Source organism: Lotus japonicus, chromosome 3 (assembly GCF_012489685.1).
Source record: "Lotus japonicus ecotype B-129 chromosome 3, LjGifu_v1.2".
Taxonomy (NCBI): domain Eukaryota; kingdom Viridiplantae; phylum Streptophyta; class Magnoliopsida; order Fabales; family Fabaceae; genus Lotus; species Lotus japonicus.
This window is the reverse complement of record NC_080043.1, coordinates 24,873,071-24,896,073: the sequence shown is the minus strand read 5'-3', so window position 1 is coordinate 24,896,073 and position 23,003 is coordinate 24,873,071. Positions and strand designations below refer to the sequence as shown.

The window sequence follows — 23,003 nt, the reverse complement described above, 5'->3', positions numbered from 1 at the left end:
ATAAATGAAATATAAGATCAATAGTGAGCTTGAAAAAGAAAATAAAATAGAAGAAACAGTGGAGTATGAACAATGGAGAGATAATTTAAAACGCAGTCATCTGAAAACCTAATGCAGTACTCCCGGTTAGTAATGTTAGATGAAAAATGATATGATCGCTAATTATTCTTTAGTATTTTTTTTTTATTATTTTGGCTAATCTACGAAAAAAATTCCACAGTTAATCTAAATAATATTTTTAAGTAAAAGAAACAATATTATTAATATCATGAAAGAAGGATATTGTTAACAACCGTCTCAGGTAAAGTAAGCATATATATGATAAGAGCAACTAGCCAAACTATAGCGCCTAGAAAGAGAGTTGAAGCATAAGAAACTAGGTATGTTGTACAAGACAAACCAACAACCTAAGGATATAATAACTAAGAAGAATAGAACTAAATCAAATAGCTTGTTAAGGTCATCAGAAGATTGTCTTAGAAGGATCCAGAGGGTCCTCCATACCCTCCCATGTTATTCGAACCAAACAATATATGAGCTTGCATCATGGGCCCTTGAAAAAATTGTTCTTGAAACATTCGAGGAGGCGGTGGAGGTGGGTGATTGAAAGGGATAATGGCATTGGCAAGACCACCAGAAACATCAAAAAATTGATGTGTTGGTGGGTTGGTAGCCGCAACAACGGAACCATGGCGGGTGACATCATTCTTGAGATTATGCAGCGCCTCCTTGAATTTCATAAGCGGAGATATGCCCATCTCCTCAACCTGACAAGCCCACCCAAACTGGCCAAAGGCTGCCTTGAGTAGGCAATTCAGCTGTTCATCTTTCTTCTTGCCATCTTCCAGACGATTGTTGATTTCTGTGAGTTGTTCACTGCGAGCATGCACATTGACACTCCTCTGAGCCTCAATGTGTCGCATGACATTGGAAGTTGGTTGGGGGGCCTCGGAGAGGTAGCGTTGGATGACATCATCTACGCAGGGGTTGCCAAAGGAGAATACCTTCCCACTGGGTGAGAAGATGATGAGAACAAAGTCTCCACCACAGAGGATGCCAAGCTCATTGACTTTCTTGTAGAGCCCACCACGACGCTTTGAGAAAGCGACTTGCAGACTATTCGGGTTGGTAATTTTTTTCATCTCTATTTTTCTTCTTCCCTGGCTTTTTTTTCCAGAGGTTTCTGCAGTTGACATGTTTGCAGGATGAATGAAATGAAGAGAAACGATGAAATTAAAGTTAAGAGGATGAGTTGCAGACACATTTTGGAATGAGGTGTGAAGATGTGTTTTATAGGCGTTTCTTATGCACAAATTTTTATTGCATTAAAATATTTCCAGATTGAGAGGTATCCACCTTTGAAAGACTTACATGGTAGAAAATTAGTAATAAATAAAAATTAAATTATTAAATATTAATTTATTTACTATTTTATTAAATATATATTAATTATTTATTAGTTAAATTAGTAATAAGTTTACTTAATTTAATATGATAATATTTAATATCATAATTAATAATTGTAATATATTATAAACCATCATTTGTTATTCATTAATATGGTTTAAGGTGTTTTAAAATTATATTTATTAATATATTTAACAAAAATTTATTAATACGTTAATTTTTTTAGTTACTATTGAATTAAATGTTGAAGTTATAGTATGTCAATTAATTTTTTAAATTTAATAATATTTAATGTAAATAAATTACTTTATTTTCTTTTGAAATAATAATTAACAACTAATATTATAATTAATATTATACAATGTTAGCTTTTTAGTTAATAATAAGTATACTATATAATATAAATAGTAATAATGTATTAATAAGCCTTAACTAAAATAAAAATATTCAATATATTCATTAATATTTTCCCATAAAAATAATTCCAATATATTACATTAAACTAATTTTTTTTTTATGTTTATGTTCCGTATACAATAAAGTGTCATAAACACGCGGATTAAACTGTTGATTTTTTTTTTATAGAAAAATATTAGTTATTAATTGTTAGTAAATAAATTCCCTCACGAGGGTTTGAACTCTGACCTTTCACTCTTCAATAACCTTCATTTCCCTTGGCTGACCAAGTGAGCTACCCATCCCTCCACGGATGAAACTGTTGACAATGACAAATATTATTTAAGTGTTAAATACAAAAATAAAAATAAATCACCATATGTAGCATCAAAACTAGTTTTCGTCTCAAAATTTAAATGAATACTACTATTAACTATTAATTAGTCTTACTGTTGACTATTTAAGTTAAAAGTGTGTAATATTATACGAGTATAAAACAGAAAAGCTAAAAATAATTATAATATGAAATATCAGTTTTTAAAAATTGTAATAAACATTGAAACTCCTTTCCATGATAAAATAATATTAATGAATGATACTTTTTGATTATTTTAGGTAAAACTGATAAATATTATATTTGTCTTAAGCAATATTAAAAAATAAGTGAAATATAAAACACTGAAACTAGTTTGCATGATCAAATATTAATGAATAGTACTATTGTTTATTTTACTTGAAAGTGATGAATATTATATTAGTCTCAAAGAAAAAATTGAAATATTAAATATTGAATCAGTTTTCCATGCCAAAATATTAAATAATGATATTATTAATTTCTTCAAGTTATAAATATGTTAATTTTTATTTCTAAAATAGAAGTCAACTGCAAAAATAAAATATGAGAAGAACTTCTCATAAAGATATTTATATAGGATCACAAAGGACCCGAATAAGGTCTTTCCTACCACAATCTAGATTTTCTAGATAATATACAAAGATATTAACCCTTTTAATATATACACCACTCTGAAAACTATGACTATATATAACGATAAAAGATGCACAAATAAAGGCAAAAGATATAAGATAATTTTTTTAACATCTCAACTATTGAAGTTTACTTAGATTTTCTCACACACTTGCGTTGCTGGACTTATCTTTACATAGGCTATGTTTGGCATGTTTAGCTGATAAGCTAGCTGAAAGCTGAAAAGCTAGCTGAAAGCTTATAAGCTAGCTGATAGCTGAAAGCTGATAAGCTAGCTGAAAGCTGAAAAGCTACGTGATTGAAACAAAAGTGTTTGGTAGAACTAGCTGTTAAACAAGCTGAAATTGTAAAATGACATAAAAGGACATACTTGTATAATTATTTTTATATTACATTACTTTATTTTCACATTAATACCAATATGATATTAGTATTAAAATTATTATCACTTTAAATATTTTTATTAGCTACAGTTATATATCATCTTAAAAATATAATATTTATTTTTATTTATTTTTATTAATATAATATTTATAATACTTGTGGTGCGCAGCGGTGTGGCGGGAATGGTGGCGGAAACTGCATACGTAAGTGTGAGGGGAAAATAAGTTTAGTGTTTTTATAAATATATAAGGGTAAGGGTAGAATTTTAATAAAATAATAAGGATAAAAATGAGAATAAATTTAATAAGCTATAAGCTTTAAGCTATAAGCTACCTGAGATAGCTTATAGCTTAAAGCTTTAAGCTACTAAAATAAGCTCCTTCACCAAACACTTTTGAAGAGCTTTTAAGCTAGTCAAATAAGCTTTAAGCTAGTCAAATAAGCTATAAGCTAGCTGAAATGACATGCCAAACATAGCCATATTCTTTTTTATAAGCCAAAGAATAAGTACAAGGGGTACTTCAACATCTCTCTCTCTCTCTCTCTGTCTCTCTCTCTCTAACACTTATGTCCCATAACTCATACCACCTGAGATAACCCTCGGGACATAAGTGAAAAATACGAGCTTTACTTGAGCTCATCTTTCATTGCTTATGTTTCCACTTGAATAAAAGCATGGGAACTTTCTGTGGATTCCGATGGACTAGCTTCACATCCCGTGGATGATGGTATGCAACTACCATTAGCTCCTTGTGAAATTAATACTTGAATGCCATGCATTTCCTTCTCATATTTCTCAAGAAAATTCGATCCAATAAGTTCCTGCTCAAGCTACACCAATGATGATGGTTCTTTCAAGTCCAGAATTTCTTGAAATCACCCTCTAAAAGCTCCCAAACTTGGAAGATAAAAACACACAAAAAAATATTATATTTCACAGATAATTAACAATAAAGCTAAAGAATGCACAAGGGTAAAATGCTGATATTTCAATTGCTCTATAGGCAGGTAACATGTATACCTGAAAATGTCACTTATGAGCTCACTAGGAGCACTAGATCATAGTGGCTTCCCAGCAGGTGGACATCGATTTTCCTTAACACATTTTTCAGTCACTGACAAGCTTCTTGAACTTCCTATATAACTAGACTAAGACCCGCGCGTTGCGCGGGGGGCATATACTTGAGGTATTGTAAAAAAAGTTATCTTAAATCAGACAATATGTGTCTCTTCGAAGCTTTTTAAAAGAGATCAATTAAAACTAAAATGAGTATATTTTCCTGCGTTTTATTTATGGACAACTTATATAGTTCACAATGGCTTCTTAATATAGCAAAATATATAAACCTAAGAAAAAAGAAAGGGATGAATTTTGTATAATATGATACTTATTAAGTTATTATGAAATTCACTTCTTGCCCTCCTTCTACTCCTTTCTTATGTTCCTTCTTCTCTTCCTTAGATAGAGTAAACGACCATTTTGATCCTTGATTGTGTTCACTTATGATGAACCAGTCCTCATATTTTGGAAATGGTCTTTTTTCATCCCTGAATTTGTCGTCGTCGGTCAAATTAGTCCTTGATTAAGTTTTCCGTTGGTCCCTCAGACGGAAAAGTCCAAATATCACCATTTTTGCCACATTGGCTTGACACATCATCAATGACTCACATCTTATTATGTCAATTTAGTCCCCCAGAAAATAAAAATAAAAAAATTGAATTTATTAATTCAAATTACAGAAAGTCACTTAATCATCAATTCATCATCTTCAACCTCATCTTCATCTTCATCCTCAATCTCACCTTTTTTTCATCATTTCCAAAAAACAAACACAAAATCCCCAAATGTTCATCCTCCATCTTCTTATTCTTCATCTTCTATAATTCTAAATCTTAAAAAACCCAAACCCGGAAATTTAAAAAGCCAAACCCAACCTAACCCAGAAATAAAAAACCCACCCCTAACCTAAATCCCAACTCCATAATACATGGCCACCCCCATCCATGGATCCAGTGACGAGAGTTTGAGATTGAAATTGAGGAGACGCATAGCCACCTTATTTCTTTACATTATAATTTTCTTCACAAAATAAAAAGTCTGCAATTGTGCATACATGTAGTCATTGTAAGAGAATCTGGGTGTAAATTTTGGATAATTTGAATTCTGGGTCTGGGTAAAGTTTCGATCTTTTGTGATCTAGATGATGTCTTCTGGGACATCTTCGTATTGGTGCTACAGGTACAGTCAGTTTATGAGGGTGTGGAGACAGGACACGGTGGCTTGCCCCGATTGCGACGGTGGGTTCATTGAAGAGGTTGAGCATCCGGCGGCGCGTTCTGCCCACGCGTGATTCTTCTTCCCTTTGATGTCGATGACGGCACCAGCAGTGTCCTCTCCTCTGCGGTTCCAAACGGAGCCAAGGTCGCTCTATTCTCAGCGATGGCCACAGTTCCAAACGGGTTTACTCCTTTCAGCAATGACGTCGTTGTACTCTTCCAGCGACGGCGGCGATGTACTCCTCCTTGGACGTCATCGACAAAAACGGCACCAAGTTAGCCCTTTTCTCCCCTCGGCGACAACGGTGATTCCTCTCACTACCTTTCACCACCACAGTTCTCATACACGCCCACCACACTGGTCTCTTTCCCCTTCTACTTTTCCACCTTTTTCTGTTCTTCTATCACTGGGTTGTTGGGGGATTTGGGTTTAACACCCCACCCATTAGGCCCCCCGCCCCACCTTGGGGGGCGAAATTACCAGAAAACCAGTTGATTAAAAACGGTAAATGATTACCCGACTCTATAACGGGTAATCATTTACCGATCGTGTTTAAAACATATAAACACGACAGTTTGGGTTTTGAAACCCATTATTTCAAAACCCAAATTTCCCTCCCTCAATCGCATCCTCTCTCAAAGCTCGGTTCCACCACTTCAATCATCTCAAGGTCGGTTCTAATCATCATCAAAGCTCCCACAAAGACCCATTCCATTACATTCAAAAGGTAAGTTTTGATTTCAATGATTTTCACATTTGAAGTTTGAATTAGGTCAATGGTTGAACACTAGGGTAGTTGATTGATGATTAGAGGTAGGTTTTGTTGTGTTTTGTTGCCTGAAATTCCATGAAACGAGTACGGGCACGAGTGGGGTGCATTTGGGTCTGTTTCTGGGTTTACTGTAATATCGGAAAATCAATTTCCGATATGATAATGGAAAATGATTTTCCGATATGGTAATGGAAAATGATTTTCCGATATGACAGTATGACAGTGCAGACTTCCAAAATTTATTTCCAATATTTAACCATGGCATGTATTTAGCTTCCAGGATTACTTTGCTGATTTGTTGAGAATTGGAAAAGATCAAGATAGATTTGATGTGTTGTGATTAGGAAAGTTGTTTATTGTTTATTGTTTATTGGAAAAGATTAAGCGCTCAAATCATATGCTTCATGTGTTGTAATTAGGAAAGTTGTTTATTGTTTTTGTTTGCTTGTGATGATGGTTGCGGACCTTAACACAACTAGAAATTTAATTTAATCACATTCACATGCAAACTAACAACTAATTCTCTATATTTTCCTTTTCCTATGGTTAGTTGCTAAACGATTGATTGGAAATTTCCTGATTAAGTTAAAAAATGACTCAAATGATATGCTCATATGTGAAAATGCTTTACTTATTATGACAAGTATTGTTAAATTTGTTTGTTTTGCACAGATAGCGAGAATGAAGGGCGGGAGGAAGAGGTCACGACATGCTTCTACTAGTGAGGATCCAGCGGATCGACACGAGCGCTTGCATGCTTCTACCAGGCGCGACGACCATATTGCAGCCACTCAGGCGGTAGAGGCTTCAGCTCCGTCTCCATCCCCATCTGCTACTCCGGTCGAGGCTCCGTTAGCTACCCCGGCTCCATCTGCTACTCCGGTCGGGGCTCCGTCAGCTACCCCCGCTCCGTCTGCTACTAGGGCTCCGGCTGAGCTGGACCCTGCTCCGTTGTCTCCGATGGCTGAGTTACCTTGTCAGGAGACATCTTCTTCTGAGCCTAGTGGGAGGAGTCTTCTTCTTCTTCTGAGCTTAGTGGTGAGGAGGAGAAGCCTCTTATTCTGCAGGAGGAGATTGATGTTGCTGATGTTATGCCAGATGTGGTGCCAGAGGGCGGTGCAGAGGGCGGTGCGGATGACGACCTCATCCAGAGGGTGGCACCGTTTCCCGGGGGGCCTGAGGATCTGTCGCTTCTTGCGCATTATCCTGACCACAAGGCTCCTTGGACGTGGCAGGCACTTCTTCGCACAGACCCGCGGTACGTGGACCGTCGGACATTGAGGGTGGCCATTGTTGGGGGGAAGGTATGGAACCTCCCCTGTGATGGCGATTCAGAGGCCCACACACATGTGCGACAGCTGCTGCAGCAGACGGGTTTGTATCACCTGCCTTGGTGCGGGTTACCGGAGACAGACCCAGCTGTCGTACTGGCCCTTGTTGAGAGATGGCATGAGGAGACGAGTAGCTTCCACATGCCGTTCGGGGAGATGACTATCACCCTGTACGATGTGTCTGCTCTTCTCCATCTTCCCACAGGGTCGAGGTTCTACACTCCGGGCAGAGGGGAGCGAGACGAGGTTGCAGCGCTTTGCGCCCAGCTCCTGGGAGGATCTGTTGCTGCTTATCTGGCTGAGTTTGAGGCGGCGGGTGGCCAGAACATTCGGTTCATTACTCTGAAGACCATGTACACGTCTGCTATGGATGGTATGTCTTAATATTACTTTATTTTTAGAGTATTATTAATAACTGTTAACTTAATTCATTTCATTGTAGGGGGACGCTATGAGGATGCTGCTAGGATCTGGCTGGTGAACCAGCTTGGTGCCACCCTCTTTGCCAGCAAGAGTGGTGGTTACCACACTACTGTCTACTGGATCGGGATGCTTGAGGACCTCGGTCGCGTGTCGGAGTACGCGTGGGGTGCGATTGCGCTGGCTTCGTTGTACGAACAGCTGAGTCGTGCATCCCGCAGGAAGACAGCGCAGATCGGTGGGTTCACCTCCCTCGTGCTGTCATGGGCGTATGAGTACATATCCACCAGCGTCATTATCAGGACGGAGGTCCCCGGCTACACACAGGACCAGCCTAGGGCGCAGCGGTGGTCCACGTCTCGGATCGCGCATTCCGGACTCGATGAGAGACGAGTCATGCTCGATGAGCTTACAGTGGATGATATCACATGGACCCCTTTTGAGGACCATCGAGATGTTCGACCGCGGGATCCCAGGGCCCTCTATTCCGGCTACATCCGGACACCTTACGGCCGGTCTGTGAGCCGACATCTACCAGAGCGGGTTATGCGCCAGTTTGGCTTCATACAGGACATCCCTCGACACCCCTCTGAGATCCAGACGACGGGGTCCCTTGCTGAGACCACAGATGCTGCCTATGCTGAGTTTGAGCCGCACCTCCGCCCTCAGGGGATACCTGCTACATATCCGGGAGAGGCGGTGGAGGGTTACATGAGGTGGTATAGCAGAGTGTCACATGTGTTCATCATCCCTGAGGATAGGAGGGAGGAGCTTAGTGCCGTGGTAAGTTTGGATTCTAAACTTGTATATTATTTTTATTCATTCAATTGTGATTTTTGTTAATGAAATTATTTTTGTATATTATTTTTATGCAGTCTGCCATACGTAGGGGTGTGGAGTTGTTGGAGCAGTCCCTGGAGGTGCCAGGTGCTCTTGCTCCAGGGACACAGCCCCGGATCCTCACGGAGAGGGCGCTCGATCTCTTTCGACGGAGTTCCTTCGTTGGTACCCAGGGAGTTGCCTTTTCTGCTATTCGAGGAGCCGCAGCTGCGGGAGGCAGAGCTCGTGGAGGCAGAGCTCGTGGAGGCAGACCCCGTGGAGGCGGAGCTCGTGGAGGCAGAGCTCGTGGAGAGGGTGATCCTGGAGAGGGTGTTCGTGGAGGTCGAGCTCGTGGACCCAGAGGTCGCAGGGGGCGGGGTCGGGGAGAGTGATTTTATTACACTTGTTATGTGGGATCCATTATTATGTATATGTTAGGACTTTTTATGTTATGTTATGACTCTTGCCTCGTTTTATTTACATGTGTTATATTTTTAGTCTTAATATTATGACTCTTATAATGAAAAAAACAGAAACAACGACAACATATAAATAATTCAAAGCATGTAGTAATCCATGACAATAAGTTAAACGGTTACACAACCAAATTAAACATAAGCAACACCGAAAACAAAATTATTCCTCTGTGATATCGATGAAGTCATGGGGTCCGCAATCTTTTGGGAATACCTTCACTAGGTTGGGCAATGTTATATTAAGATAACAAACAGTTCCTCTAGGTGCAAACACAGCAACCTGCATGTGAAATGTATACTTTAATTAAACCATGCTTAACTGTCCAAAAAATGAAGCAAGTTTCATGTTTAGGTTTCAGACCTTTTGGAGAACGAGAACAGATCCAACAGTTATGTCATTCGCAAATTCACTGTGAGTAAATGCCTTGCGGTGGATGCTAGCATCAACAGCACCCGTGGGGTCCTAAATTTTTGAAATCGTTTGAGAAGTAAATTAGAACGGTTAGTCAAGGGGGACCAAAAGCAAGACCTTACAAAAGCAAGGACAAGACATACCTTGAGGGTAACTTTCGCATCTCCAAACCCATTGGGAGTGCAAGATTTGATAACAGCAACAACATTCTCCACCCTCTCAACGTTCGCTGTCAGAGAGCCCAGCGGAGTGGCTATTCCCCACTCTTGCAGGGCTGATAGCCAAGCATGTGAGTTGAAATCAGGATCGGTTTCGGTTGATCCATGATCTAGCACACGCCTCACGATTTCCTGGGTCGGAATGAGTGGTGTGTTAGGGGTGGATCTACGGGCATACATGGCAGCCTGGATGGCGCCAGCCGGGCCAGGAATGAGAGGACGAGAGCTGCCAGAGTTGTTGCTTTGACCTTTGCAATGGCGGAGGAATGGATTTGGGTCTTGTTCCATCGTGTAGAAAGAGGAGTAATAAGAAGAGGCAAGACACAATAGACAGGAAGATGAGGAATGAAGAGTAAGAAGAAGAGGCAAGACACAACATATATTTATAGCTCCGGCGTGCGGTCAAAACATTTAAGGTGTACTGGTGGATGGTAGAAGAGTGGTTGGGGCTGGTGGTTGAGAGTAATGTCAGGGTTGGTGGTGGAGGGTAATGAAAATGAAAATGACAAGAGTACATCAAATTAACATTACCAAAAGTGCATCAAATTAACATTACCAAAAGTACACGCATGAACCTGCCAATCTACGATGATGTCTAGATTTTCATCATTAACAACAACCTGTGATAAGGGCCACATTCTACCAAATTACAGAGAGTTTACAAATTAATATTACACAATACAAGAACATTCAATCTGTGGTGATGTCCACAAAGTCCGCATGACCACTAAAAGCACCAAGCCAAGCTTGGAATTGTGCATCATACATGCCTAAACGTGGACCATATAGGTTGCGCCAGTATTTGGAGGCAAGATCACTGTGCCATTCCCACTGGGGAGCAATAGTCGGCATAGGATGTCCAGGAGTTAATTGGAGCTGCATTTTAGAGAATAACCATAAAATTAGATAACTTCCACATACAAAAATTAATCGACAAGCTAGTAGGCAACTAAAATATTAGTGTATTTGGTCAAAATATACCTGTACCCAGTGATTTATCACATGTCCAATAGCTATAACAGAATGCTCATCTCGTGGGCCGGCTCCTATCAGTGGAAAGTATGTGTTACAACCCATAGAGGATAAGGATACGAGAACCAATTGGTACTTTGTGGCAACAAGGTATCCCATCTCTGGCAGTTGAAACCATTTGTCAGGGGTGGCCGGGTCACCAATAGGAAGAGTGAGACGATTATGTAAGCCATAAACAACATCTGTGCCCCACATCCTATTATACATTACCACATTGGTCTCAAGTTCTTGTATCAATGTAGCCCTAACCTAAGGCCAACCGTCCTGACCGGCGGAATGCCCCATTAATGCAACAATGGATCTATAGCCACAGTTACCATCATCCTCAACATCTGTAATTGTGCCAATATATGGATGGAGAAAGGCTGGAAAGTTACACATGAAATGGCTTGTATCAGACTTCTTCACACGCTTCTTCCTCTTTGCTGGTTGTGAAGACTTCTTTTCCTCTTTAATCTTCTTGTCTGTAAGTTCAAACGCTGAAGGATCACGAGTCAAGGATCCTATTGCTCGACCCTTGGGTTGTTTGCTCTATTTCAACTTAGGAGTGCGGTTGGACTTTATCCGAAGCTCAGGAGTACATAGTGTACTCCTTTCAGGACAATATATCGCTTGAAGCTTCCTCCTTACCATACTCTGCCCTCCAGTATCCAAAGAATGGAAATAACGTGTCAGTGCCTCAACTTCTGGGTGCATCTCTCCATGGTTTAGTCCGCAAATATCTGAGCTGCCAGTATCTGCAACAGGTACATGCTCCCAACTTAGGCTCTTCCAGAATGGATGAATGGCCTCGTACGGAATCCTCTCATAATCTGCAAGTTCACAGACATGTTACATTGAATCACAAATATAAATAATTGGAAGTAGTTGAGAGGAGAGTGGTTGACCGGTAACCTGCAAGTTGACAACCGCAAGGTAGTCCATGAGTCTTTCTCAATAAGCAATCGCATCTGCCGCCGCAGGCTCGCATTCTTGTCAGTTCAGCATCAATGAGTTTCAGGCATTTGATTGACACAAATCCCCTAATATTTGTGTAGAAAGGGGTCTTGAAAAGGTGATCAATTTTATTCATACTGCGCTCAAACGATGCTACTATCTCAGTGTGGCGATTGGTGGTCAAACTATGCGACGCATTCCATGATGTGGCCAGGTCACCCTTACTGTTCCGCAACATCAACTTCAAGCTGGCATGTGCACCTTCAGCCCTGCAAACCAACAACGCACATGTAAGAATTAATATTGTAATAATCTATGAAATGAAATACATATAACAAGTCATAACATAATTTTTGTACCTGTTACTTGTTGTTGTTCCAAAATGCATCACATGATTTGTCCATGCCTTGGCAAATTTCTGCTTGTGGACCAACCATGTAGTAGAACAATAAGTGGCAAATTTCAACTTGTGTTTATGCTTGCACATGTTAAACAATTCAATCCAATGAGCTTCAAATTCTGGAACTGTTGGAGCATCTACCAATTCGGCCCACTTGTCCATAACCTCTTGAGAAAAATCATCCGTGCCAACATACTCTTTGCACTTTGCCAAAACACACTTGTTGATGTGCCACAAGCATAGTAAATGGGTGGTGGTGGGAAGACTTTGTGAAGCAGCACTCAATAAAGCAAGATCTCTATCCGTCACAATCACTCTAGGCAACCTGGATTGGTCGGAAATCAGAGACTTCATACACTCCAATGCCCAAATGTAGTCCTCTGTGGTCTCACTGCCAATGTAACAGAATGCTATTGAGTATGTTTTATCCGTGGAGGTCAGGCCAACAATCTCGAGCAAGGGTAGTTTGTATTTGCTGGTCTTGTATGTGCAATCCATGATCACTACATATGGGAATGTGTTGAAAAGTTTGACGGCATTCGGATGAGCCCAAAATATATCTCTAATCACTTCCGATCCGGGTTCATTTCGTTCGAAGTGAACATACTTCTCACCGTCCAACTTCTTCAGCAAGTATTGTATCTCTGTCAGTGACCCACGAACGGATTGTCTGAACCGCTTGCAAACACCATAAATTTGTTGGATGGTAGTCAAGTTTGAAGGATCTTTTTCCTTCAAGGACGCCAACATCTTTCTAGGTGGAACCCAAGTCTTAGCCTGATTTATCACGTCCTCCTTCGCCTCACTATTCAGTCTACCAGCGTAATTGTGGCCAACTAGTGACTCAGCTGCGAGATGGATGTGTCTACCGTCCATCACCTTCAACCACCAACCTTTATCATCTTTCGTACGTCGTCCTTTTAGCCTAAAAGGACAACCTGTCTTTTGTGTTGACGTTCCTTCAACAAGATCCGGTTCTCTGTAGGGAATATACGCACCATGCTTCTCACACCCCAGAATGACATATTCTTTTCTTCCCTTCGCACCACTATCAGACTTTGTTGTCACCAAAACAAAATTATTTGCCATAGAAATGTCGCGAACCCATTTCATAAGATCATCTTTCAAAGGGAAACGCTGTTTCAGGATAAACAAGGCATAAGGCATAAAACAAGGCATAAACAAAGCAAACAAAGCATGCAAAAATTTGTGCAATGAGTACCTGATCAGTATGATACAAATGAGAGACATCTATAGATATAATCGGAGGTTCAGCTAGTGATGGTTGCTCCTCTGGATTATCATTTTCCAATCCAGCAGCATGTATCAATTGTGATTCACCAAAGAAAAAGGACTCTGTCATCCCTGGAACAAAAACGGTAAATCAATAACCGACCCTATAACGGTAAATCAAATTCCGGTATAATAACGGTAAATCATAATCCGATACATTAACGGCAATTCATTTACCGATTCGATTCACGATTCAGCAGCCTAAATTACCAACTTAACTAACTAAACTAACTACTTAAACTAACAACTAACTACTTAAACTAACTATAAATAAAGTACCAAAGCTAACACCACTTACCAGAAGTTAAAAGCTTTCCCTTGGTGGTGGTGGTGGTGGTGGTGGAAATGTGGAGATGGTGGTGGTGGTGGGAAGGTGAAATGTGAGGGAGGAGTGGAGTAATGGTAGAATAAGGTAGTTTGGGCGAGTTATGGGGGGCTGGTGGGGGGTTGTTGGAGGGAGGAGTAATGGTGGAGGGGTTGGTGGAGGGAGGAGTAATGGTGAAAAGGTGATCAAACTGCCAGATTACCAATCGGTAAATGATATACCGATATCAATATAAGAATCGGTTAATGATTAACCGATATTGTTCTTCGTGTTCTGGGTAATGGGATAAAGGTGTTCATACTGAGGAACAATAACGGTAAATCATTTACCGATTGTTATTTTGACATCGGCAAATCATTTACCGATGGGTAGTTTTGGAATAAAAAAAAATGCTGGGGCGCGTAGCCTAAAGGGTGGGGTGCCAAACCCAAATCCCGGTTGTTGGGTTTGATAGGGTTGGGGGTGGCTGGATCTGGGTGCTTCGATCTGAATGGGGCTGGGTTTGAATTTGTTAAAAATGATTTGTTTTTGGAAAAATTAATCTTCTATCATCTGTTGTATGTGTTTCATTCCTCATAGATTCACATTCTTAGCTTTTAATTTTCATCAAATTTTACGTTGGCACACTGTTCTTCTTCCACTGTGATTGTTAGCTTCTAATTTCATTAATTTCTATCAATAATCTGATTGTTATGCACACTAGCCTTTGCTTGATTTTTCCCATTTTTATTGGTTTTCATATTGTTGTACCGTTCTTGGTCATGCGTTCTTGGTTTGTTATTGATTTTTTTAGAATTTCTTTACTGAATGGTTATGATGAAGATGTTGTGAATGAAGGTGATGAAGATGTTGTGAATTTATTAATTCAAATTTCAGAGTTTTTATTTTTATTTTCTAAGGGGACTAAATTGACTAAGGTTACAATCTGAGTCATTGACCACGTGTCAAGCCATGTGGCAAAAATGGTGACATTTGGACTTTTCCGTTTAAGGGACCAACGGAAAACTCAATCAAGGACTAACTTGACCGACGACAACAAATTCAGGGACGAAAAAAGACCATTTTCAAAGTATGAGGACTAGTCCATCATAAGTGAACACAATCAAGGACCAAAATGGCTGTTTACTCTCCTTAGATATCTTCTTGTTTTTCTTCTTTACTCTTTGTCATGGCAGGTCCAACTGAGATCACATCCTCATTCCCCATTTTTTGCCAAGTCCATTTGCTCAATCACTATCAGCTTCTACTCTTGAATCCTTTACATTTGCAAAAATATATCAACACATGTCAATCAAGTATCAACACTTGAATAGATCAGGCCTTAATTATCTAATTTATATTTCTAAAATATTAAATTCAGAGTATAAATTTTGTTTTTCTGAAACTATTGCTCTTAGATGGGAGGAATGTGAATTGTCATGTTTGTTTGTGTATTATCCGCAACGTCTAATGATTTCTCCACCAGTGATGCATCCACATCCTCCATGACTTTACCCATCCTTTCCATTTTCTAAGATTATCCACATTTTCTGCAGAATATCTATCTGCAAATAATTCTTATAATTAAGCTTCAAAAAACGGATAAGACTCAAAAATAGTATCCCAAGTATCCCAATCAGGCTTGCTAGCCTCTATAGCCTACAAATATCATAAACATCACATTAAGCTACGCAAATATGAAACATCACAATAAGAAGTATACTTACAAATTGTATCATTATTAACAAAGTATTGGCTAACCTTTACAAAAAATACAACAAACACGCTAGCATACTTATCACACAGATACAAAACACGTGCAATAATGACTGGAAGTTGGCCTGGAAACACACTATGCTGAAGGTAAGTAGGTAACTACTATATAGATTGATTTGCTAAATGGAGCTTCAACCATGGACTGGAAATCGGGACTCTCCTGTAAGAGGTTCATCTCTAATAATTATATTACTGCTTACTATTGTTGTGAGGGTTACTCTGCCCCATCTTGCTTTTATATGTGTTGAGTTTTCTCTCTTTTCAGGCCTTGGCCTTCCATTGTAAACCGGAAAACAAAAGGAAGAGAGAGAGAGAGACTCCTCAAATTTTCCAAAAACAAATATTTCTGAAATAATAGATCACAGATCACACATAACTTTTTTTCACAAAATAAAAAATCATAGCTCTCTTATTTCACTCCCCGTCTGAAACATCTCCATCATAATACGCAATGTACTTAAAGACACATTGTAGCTAGAGTTCAAGCAAGGATATGCAATGTACTTGAAGACACACTATAGCTAGATTTCAAGCAAGGATAAGCAGGAGTAATTATTGGCATCAAGTGGAATCTATCCTTGGGATATTTTATAGGATTCCAAACTTGAAGTCCAAGAGATACTTCTTCAATAGGTCAAAGCAATACTGGATTTGGCAACGACACTGAGCATATACCCTAAAGAACCGAGAAACTACCAAATTAGGCAGTGCACTGGGAAATATCTGACATATTCGAACTACAAGCAATGACCAGTTTATACCGGTAGGTGCTTTTCCATACATTAGAATAAACGTCACGACACTTTGCCCACATATCCTAATGCATTTCAATGTCATTCGAAAATTCTGCATTTCAGAAATAGAAATAGAAATAGAAATACAATCCATGTAGGAAAGTCAGAGAAAAGCTGGAGATAATCTGTCTTGTTATAAAATTTACATCAATTACTGGAATATTTAGGACCAAACAAAAGATTTAATCAGTCACTCTACAACCATTAAGACTACCTATTGCATGTAAGATTGGCATATGACATAACAAAGAAGGAAATGGCATGCTACTCTACATCGGATAACCAAGGCTAAAATCAATCTTGTAATTGACATTTGACATAACAGGGTATATGAATGGTTTGAACTCAGAAATCAATAGAATCATACACGCTCCCTGAGTTCCAGGTAAAAATTAGGGACCTAGAAGAGAAGACTGGCTTGCAATGGTATATCTTCATTAGGACAAAGGGAGACAGCGCTAAACTGTAAGTTTCAGAATTTTGATTGGCCAATTCTTCCCTTCTCTTACTGCACTTACAGAGTCGAATAACAGTAATAATAGTGAAAGATGTGATCTGCAATGTAACGCAAGTTCTATAATGCTTAAAAATCAGCATTTTCATTCATAATCCTCACCCCTTTCAAGGTTCATATCTCATTGCTGACCAGCCGTGACTTTATCTATCTCACCTTAATATCTGCATCATAAGGCATAAGCCATGAGATTGAATATATATCTTCTCAATATCATTGCTAAGTTTCTCAATCTCATGTTGCAGCAAGAAAAATGGTGTAGCTGTGCATTTTTTCCAACATCATTCCTAAGCTTCTCAAAGGCAATGATAAATTAAAAATTAAGAGTTTTAAATTAAGGATAATATAGGAATGAAAAAAATATAATGCATCCCATTCACCACAAAACTTGTTCCCAGCTTTTGATTCATCAGACTCGTTAGCCTTTTCCTTGGTTTAGTAATTGGTATAATGCATCCCATCCCATCAAACTCGTTACCAAAATATAATGCATCCCATCCCATTTATTGTTAGTTTTGCAGTGAACATTTTTCTACAGCAGTTCAAATTATTGTAATTTGAGGAGATAATCATTCCTAAATATTGCAGGAAGAAATACATGAAAGGAAATCCTGATAATAGAATTCTGCACGACCAATTTCGCAAATCCCTGTGAAGCATCAGGTTAAATTGATATTATAAAAAGAAGAATAGAACACATTATTTACAGGTAAATATAAGAAACATGTCAAACCTTCACTTAATATTTTGGATAGGACGAAGGTAGTTTTATTCTTAACCAAATGGATGGATGTATTCATTAGCATGAAAAGAAAATGAAAAAACACACTCATACCTTGTAGAAGATAGCATCAGCTGCAAAGAAAAGCAAATGCAAAAGATACATTAGGTTAGAGTAAGTATTAAGAAACAGGAAATAACTCATACTTCAAAAAGAAAAATGACCCATGACTTTTGAGAATCATAGATTTTCGTTATACATGCAGAATATTTATTGAACCTCCAGCACTCTTGGAAATCGTTTAGAAAATAAGAATGAAATACATGAAAATATAACAAATGGTCATTGAAAAATAAAGTAGTGTGTTCCTACCGTACCAGTGGGTTTAAGCTGACCCATGGAACATGCACTGTGCACCTTGTCCCAATTTCTCTTTTGTACTCTAAAGAGTAAAAGCTTCACTTTATTAATCAATGTGAAAGGTGTTTGTTAAATTTTACATAAATCCACTTAAAAGAAACATAAACATGAAGGAGTGAGTAAACTAATCAAACAAATGGTGTGATTACCTAGGCATGAGCGAGCATTGGAAACATGCGGTTGAGATGTGCAATGAGCAAATATCTGTAATTGGAAGAAGTAGAACATAATGGTTGAAAGGAGGATGGTGGAAACTGACCTCAAATGGCGATTGATGGCAGAGGACTTGAAATCCTTTAGCCTGCGAGTCGAGGAGCAGAGCGATAGACAGTGGCGGAGCCAGGATTTTTGTCGAGCCTGGGCAAAGTCAAGCCTAAGTCTAACTGGACAGTTGCGATAGTCAGGGGCGGACCTATGTTGTGGTGAGGGGGTTCATCTGAACCCCCTGAACCAAAAAAATTGCACTTAATTTCCTTTATAAATTTTTTTTGAACCCCTGCAAATTTTAAATTATACTAGTAGATTAAGTTTTGCACCTATTTGCACCAAAGACCCACCTATTTGCACAACTATGACTTGTATAATTTATCATGATAAATTATGATGAACCCCCTAACCTCGGGGTCCTGGATCCGCCACTGGCGATAGTAGATACATGTGACTGAAAGCAACGACATGATTCTAAGAAGTAAGGTTGATAGAATCGCGATTCTACATAAAAGCGGAGTGGAGGTGCAGAATCGTATAAACGTAACATGGACGTTACGATTCTATGAATATATATATATAAATATATATATATATAAATATATTATATGCATACAAATTCATATATACATTATAAAATACCATAACATAAATACTAACAACCACTTTAATGGACTTGCATAATCCACAATATTCTCATTAATAAATTTATCAATTTCACAATAGTATATAGTTTTTAAAATTGTAATCATGTCAATAAATAATTTTAAAATTGATTTATAATAATATAGCAATTTGATATAATTATAAATAAGATCTTGAAGTTTATGATTTTATTTAATCACAGAAGTTAAAAAAATTGATTGACTCAAACTCAACTCATTCTAGGAAGGCCTACAATCCTCTAAATCCAACTCTTTAACCTTCCCCTCTCTTAAAACTTTCTACTGCACCCACACCCTAGAACTAGACAGAGAGAGAAAGAAAGACAGAAAGTAAAACCCACGGGACCACATAGTCTTCTTCCTCATTTACTTTTCACTTTCTCCCACCCACAACAACACCCACTTCCAGAACCATGCCCTTCTCTCAAATTTCATCATCAACCAAACCTTCATTACAAGCAAATCACCATTCACAAATCTTTTTCCCTTCACCACTCCTTTCAATTATTTCCCCCCACCCTCGAATCTCATCTTAGATTTGAGAAAACCCCAAATTTATTGTCTAAGCTTCGAGAATGACAGCAATGGTTGCCCAGGTTACCCCCTTTTTTTTCTCCAAAAGAGGTCTTGCATCCCAAAGTAAAAAATTATTTTTGGCCACAAAGCCTGGGCATGTGCCCAGGGTGGCCGGGCGCTAGATTCGCCCATGGCGATAGAGTGGAACCGACGGAACAGCAACAACATAGTTGGCGAAGGAAGCCAAAACCGTAGAATACAATTATGAACGGGGGAGCGTTAGAGAATAAATGGGTTCAAAGAATGAGAAACGGAAAGATCGAATGAGATGTGAGGCTGGGGTCAGGATCTAGTAACTGTGATAGATGGGTTCAAAGGGTTGGAAATAAGAGTGTGGGAAAGAAAGAAGGAAATTGATGACACGTAAGCTAATTATCACATGTGGCAAGTATAGGTGAGTAAAAAAAGATGACTTGTCAGCGCCTAATTGCGCGCTTGAGAATTACTATATTATAAAGGCTTAATTGCAACTTTGGTCCTCGACGTTTACCAATGCCACGATTTTGGTCCCCTACCTAATTTAATTACGTGAATGGTCCCTGACGTTGTAGGTCGTGTGTAACGTTAGTCCTACCGTTTATTTCTTAATGGAGGAGGCTTACGTGGACGTCCAGTTGGAGAGAGAAAGGAGGTATGAGGAGAGAGGGAAGCACGTGAGTATCACGTGACCCTTATCTGAACCCATTATACCCAAACCTCTGACCTCCCTGGAACGAAGAAGGTAACGCGATTTAGATCCTAGGGTTTCAGATTTGGGTATAATGGGTTCATATAAGGTTCATGTGATACTCATGTGCTTCCCTCTCTCCTCAGATCTCATTTTTCTCTCAAACTAGACGTCCACGTAAGCCTCCTCCATTAAGAAATAAATGGTAGGACTAACGTTGCACACGGCCTACAACGTCGGGGACCATCCATGTAATTAAATTAGGTGGGGGACCAAAATCGTGGCTTTGGTAAACGTCGGGGACCAAAGTTGTAATTAAGCCTATTATAAATAGATAGATAGATCCTTGAACTGCTTTTTCCTGATATTTTGATTCACCTCTTAATTCCACAACAAGGAAACATTCTGTACTGTTGGCAATGAAGACCTATTACTTTTACTCTGCAGAAGTTCATACTGCAAACAATCATAGACACCCAGAAGCAGTACAGATGCTTCGTGCACAAATTCAACATCTAATCCAAATCTATCATCTCATAGAAAGCTTTGAAATCATTGTCTGCATTAATAATATCTGGGATGCTGGCCGAACTAAGTCTACACAATTTATACAATTAGACAATGAAGTCTTTCAACTTACCAAAAGAGTTCTCAAATTTAGATCAAGAATATGGCTGGATAAGGCTAAATAAACCTCTATGACTGAGGTTAGAATAATTATAGCAATCAGAATAATACTTAAATAGAGATAAAATACCGATCTGGACTTTTAACAGTTGGGCACTGCAATTAGTCACTTCAAGTTGTTGGCTAAAGATAAGAAGTGTCAAATTAATTCTCTGAATCGAAATTCAAAACATGATTTCATCCAACAGCTCAGAATGGATAAATGGGAGATATGATTGTGATAGAAAAGAAATAATCACTCCAACATAAAATATGCAAGTAGAGCTAAAATTGGTAAACAAACTGAAGACACACAGCGTTTAAAGGCATGCACCATCAACTGCAAAAACTAAAAAGTGCAGGGAACAAAATCAAAGTCCCAAGGAGTGGGGAAAGACTAATCCATAGCTCCGCCATACACATTGGAATTAGAGATTCAAAATCTAAGAAAAAGAAAAACCTTGATACAGAGAGATGTGTTAGAAAGAACCCGAACAAGGGTGAGGCAAGGGTTAGCGTTGTGACAGCTCAGACCAAGAAAGGATAAAGTTATAGGGTTCTGTTTCTCTCTTCGTGAAGCATAAAACATGGGAATGGTATTAAGAGCCGAAGGAAGAACACAATGACTTATGCATTTATGTTCCTCACAACCATATAGTGCATTGCATAATACATACTGTAAAAAAGATTTAAGCCCACAAGATATAAGAAATTGATCGACATAGTTTCCGCCGAACAATATGGGAATTTCATCTTCTTTAGATTTTCTTCATAATTGCAATCACTTCAAAATTCTATCTTTTTGAAGATTCCGAACTCTAACCATGAAAGAAGTCAATTCAACTGAATGGTAAAAACATCTTCTATAAACAACACCAGAATACAGTTACAGATAATGAGGAACAAAGGGCACAACAAAGTCAATTAAAGAGTGGCATAAAACAACAATCTCCAAAGTCAGGATTTAACATATTCAAAGAGAAGAAACCGAAAATCCTAAAAACTGTTAAATGCAGATAGACACACAATCGTTAATCACTCCACCAGAGATGCATCAGTCTCTTCTTCTAGCCAACCAAATTAATCATGTGTACTCAGACATCACATAAATATGAAATCTAAATATGATAGAAAGAAGAGAACTACATAAGGTGAATAGAACCAACAACCAGTAATACATATAACTAAGAGAGGAAGAGTGAGGTTTCCCAAATAAATCAAGCCTCATTTTATGATATTTGAGAAATGAGATCAAAAGTCGTTAAAAAACCATAATAAATAGTAAAAGTAAAAATACAAAGACTCTTACAATAAGATAAAATAAAATAGAAAGGCTCTACAATGGTGAAACTGAACTCTCATGGTAAATATACATATAATGCCTATAATGCCTATTACCCGGGCTCATGATCTCAGGATAATCCAACTTGCCATTCACTGCGTTATACATGACTAATTGTAATTTGAAATGATCAGAATCCACCTCCATCAAAACTAGGCCATTTTCTGAAATGCACAAGGGGCGAATGTGAAGAAAAGCACCAATGGGCCCTGGAATCTTGCAACGAGGGATCGAAATCAATTTAGACCAAGACTCTTGAATGCCATACATATTCATGGACCACAGAACACAATGCATATCATTTAAGTAACACAAACAAAGACAATTGTTCAAGACTTCAATATTGTTGGGGAGGTCACCATCCACATGGTGAGCAAGAGGGAGCAATACTTGACCATAAGTCTCCGTCTCCAGATTAAAGGAAATAATTCAATCTCTTTCTCGAACCAACCAATTAAGCGTACCAGTACTAGTCACAAATTTACCCATTCTATCCCCCAAATGCACCGGCGGCTCACACGGCGGTAAGAACTGAATTATTGTCCAAGATTTAGTTTTAGTACCAAATGTATGAAGTTTGGTGATGCCATCTTCTAAAATAATTAGCACTTTGTACTTGTTGTGAAGCTGATCATAACCGAAACCATACATTGTCATTGACATTGTGATTTGCAGACTCATGACACTAAGCGGTGGCGATCTCTTGGATGTCAATCTGGTAAACGGGTTCCACATTTTGAAAAAACCTGTACCATCAAGCAAACACAGCAACCCATTGCATGACCCTAA

General features: G+C 38.6%; 5 protein-coding genes across 5 annotated transcripts; 1 reads left to right on the top strand and 4 right to left on the bottom strand.

Moving 5' to 3' along the window:
* Positions 1-476: 476 nt before the first annotated feature.
* Positions 477-1,196, bottom strand: LOC130743817 (agamous-like MADS-box protein AGL62). Its single transcript, XM_057596042.1, has one exon. It carries the CDS (start codon positions 1,194-1,196, stop codon positions 477-479), a length of 720 nt encoding a protein of 239 aa, XP_057452025.1.
* A 6,516-nt stretch (positions 1,197-7,712) lies between these two features.
* LOC130743815 (protein MAINTENANCE OF MERISTEMS-like) lies at positions 7,713-9,299 on the top strand. The gene is made up of 3 exons (XM_057596041.1): positions 7,713-7,929; positions 7,999-8,759; positions 8,852-9,299. Exons 1-3 carry the CDS (start codon positions 7,713-7,715, stop codon positions 9,185-9,187), a joined length of 1,314 nt encoding a protein of 437 aa, XP_057452024.1. The 3' UTR covers positions 9,188-9,299.
* Positions 9,300-9,386: 87 nt separating this feature from the next.
* LOC130748453 (uncharacterized) lies at positions 9,387-10,272 on the bottom strand. Its single transcript, XM_057601671.1, has 3 exons — positions 9,827-10,272; positions 9,633-9,734; positions 9,387-9,551 (listed from the first exon to the last, which is right to left on the bottom strand). The coding sequence occupies exons 1-3, from the start codon at positions 10,187-10,189 to the stop codon at positions 9,432-9,434; spliced, it is 585 nt and encodes a 194-aa protein (XP_057457654.1). The 5' UTR covers positions 10,190-10,272; the 3' UTR covers positions 9,387-9,431.
* A 180-nt stretch (positions 10,273-10,452) lies between these two features.
* On the bottom strand, positions 10,453-11,170 carry LOC130749328 (uncharacterized). The gene is made up of 2 exons (XM_057602666.1): positions 10,883-11,170; positions 10,453-10,777 (listed from the first exon to the last, which is right to left on the bottom strand). The coding sequence occupies exons 1-2, from the start codon at positions 11,138-11,140 to the stop codon at positions 10,592-10,594; spliced, it is 444 nt and encodes a 147-aa protein (XP_057458649.1). The 5' UTR covers positions 11,141-11,170; the 3' UTR covers positions 10,453-10,591.
* Positions 11,171-11,239: 69 nt separating this feature from the next.
* On the bottom strand, positions 11,240-14,296 carry LOC130743814 (uncharacterized). Its single transcript, XM_057596040.1, has 4 exons — positions 13,492-14,296; positions 12,579-13,406; positions 11,828-11,978; positions 11,240-11,745 (listed from the first exon to the last, which is right to left on the bottom strand). The coding sequence occupies exons 1-4, from the start codon at positions 13,630-13,632 to the stop codon at positions 11,465-11,467; spliced, it is 1,401 nt and encodes a 466-aa protein (XP_057452023.1). The 5' UTR covers positions 13,633-14,296; the 3' UTR covers positions 11,240-11,464.
* Between the last annotated feature and the right edge of the window lie 8,707 nt (positions 14,297-23,003).

What these genes read in the sequence shown, in the direction of transcription:
- LOC130749328 (XM_057602666.1), bottom strand. Translation starts at nt 11,140, where the DNA reads ATGTATAATAGGATGTGGGGCACAGATGTTGTTTATGGCTTACATAAT. An exon ending in TGATAAATCACTGGGTACAG is followed by an intron (nt 10,778 to 10,882) that starts GTATATTTTGAC and finishes TCTAAAATGCAG; the next exon opens with CTCCAATTAACTCCTGGACA.
- LOC130743814 (XM_057596040.1), bottom strand. Translation starts at nt 13,632, where the DNA reads ATGACAGAGTCCTTTTTCTTTGGTGAATCACAATTGATACATGCTGCT. An exon ending in ATTTGTATCATACTGATCAG is followed by an intron (nt 13,407 to 13,491) that starts GTACTCATTGCA and finishes ATCCTGAAACAG; the next exon opens with CGTTTCCCTTTGAAAGATGA. An exon ending in CCAGGTTGCCTAGAGTGATT is followed by an intron (nt 11,979 to 12,578) that starts GTGACGGATAGA and finishes CACCTTTTCAAG; the next exon opens with ACCCCTTTCTACACAAATAT.
- LOC130743817 (XM_057596042.1), bottom strand. Translation starts at nt 1,196, where the DNA reads ATGTCAACTGCAGAAACCTCTGGAAAAAAAAGCCAGGGAAGAAGAAAA.
- LOC130748453 (XM_057601671.1), bottom strand. Translation starts at nt 10,189, where the DNA reads ATGGAACAAGACCCAAATCCATTCCTCCGCCATTGCAAAGGTCAAAGC. An exon ending in ATGCGAAAGTTACCCTCAAG is followed by an intron (nt 9,735 to 9,826) that starts GTATGTCTTGTC and finishes TCAAAAATTTAG; the next exon opens with GACCCCACGGGTGCTGTTGA. An exon ending in CTGTTCTCGTTCTCCAAAAG is followed by an intron (nt 9,552 to 9,632) that starts GTCTGAAACCTA and finishes TTTCACATGCAG; the next exon opens with GTTGCTGTGTTTGCACCTAG.
- LOC130743815 (XM_057596041.1), top strand. Translation starts at nt 7,713, where the DNA reads ATGACTATCACCCTGTACGATGTGTCTGCTCTTCTCCATCTTCCCACA. An exon ending in GTACACGTCTGCTATGGATG is followed by an intron (nt 7,930 to 7,998) that starts GTATGTCTTAAT and finishes ATTTCATTGTAG; the next exon opens with GGGGACGCTATGAGGATGCT. An exon ending in GGGAGGAGCTTAGTGCCGTG is followed by an intron (nt 8,760 to 8,851) that starts GTAAGTTTGGAT and finishes ATTTTTATGCAG; the next exon opens with TCTGCCATACGTAGGGGTGT.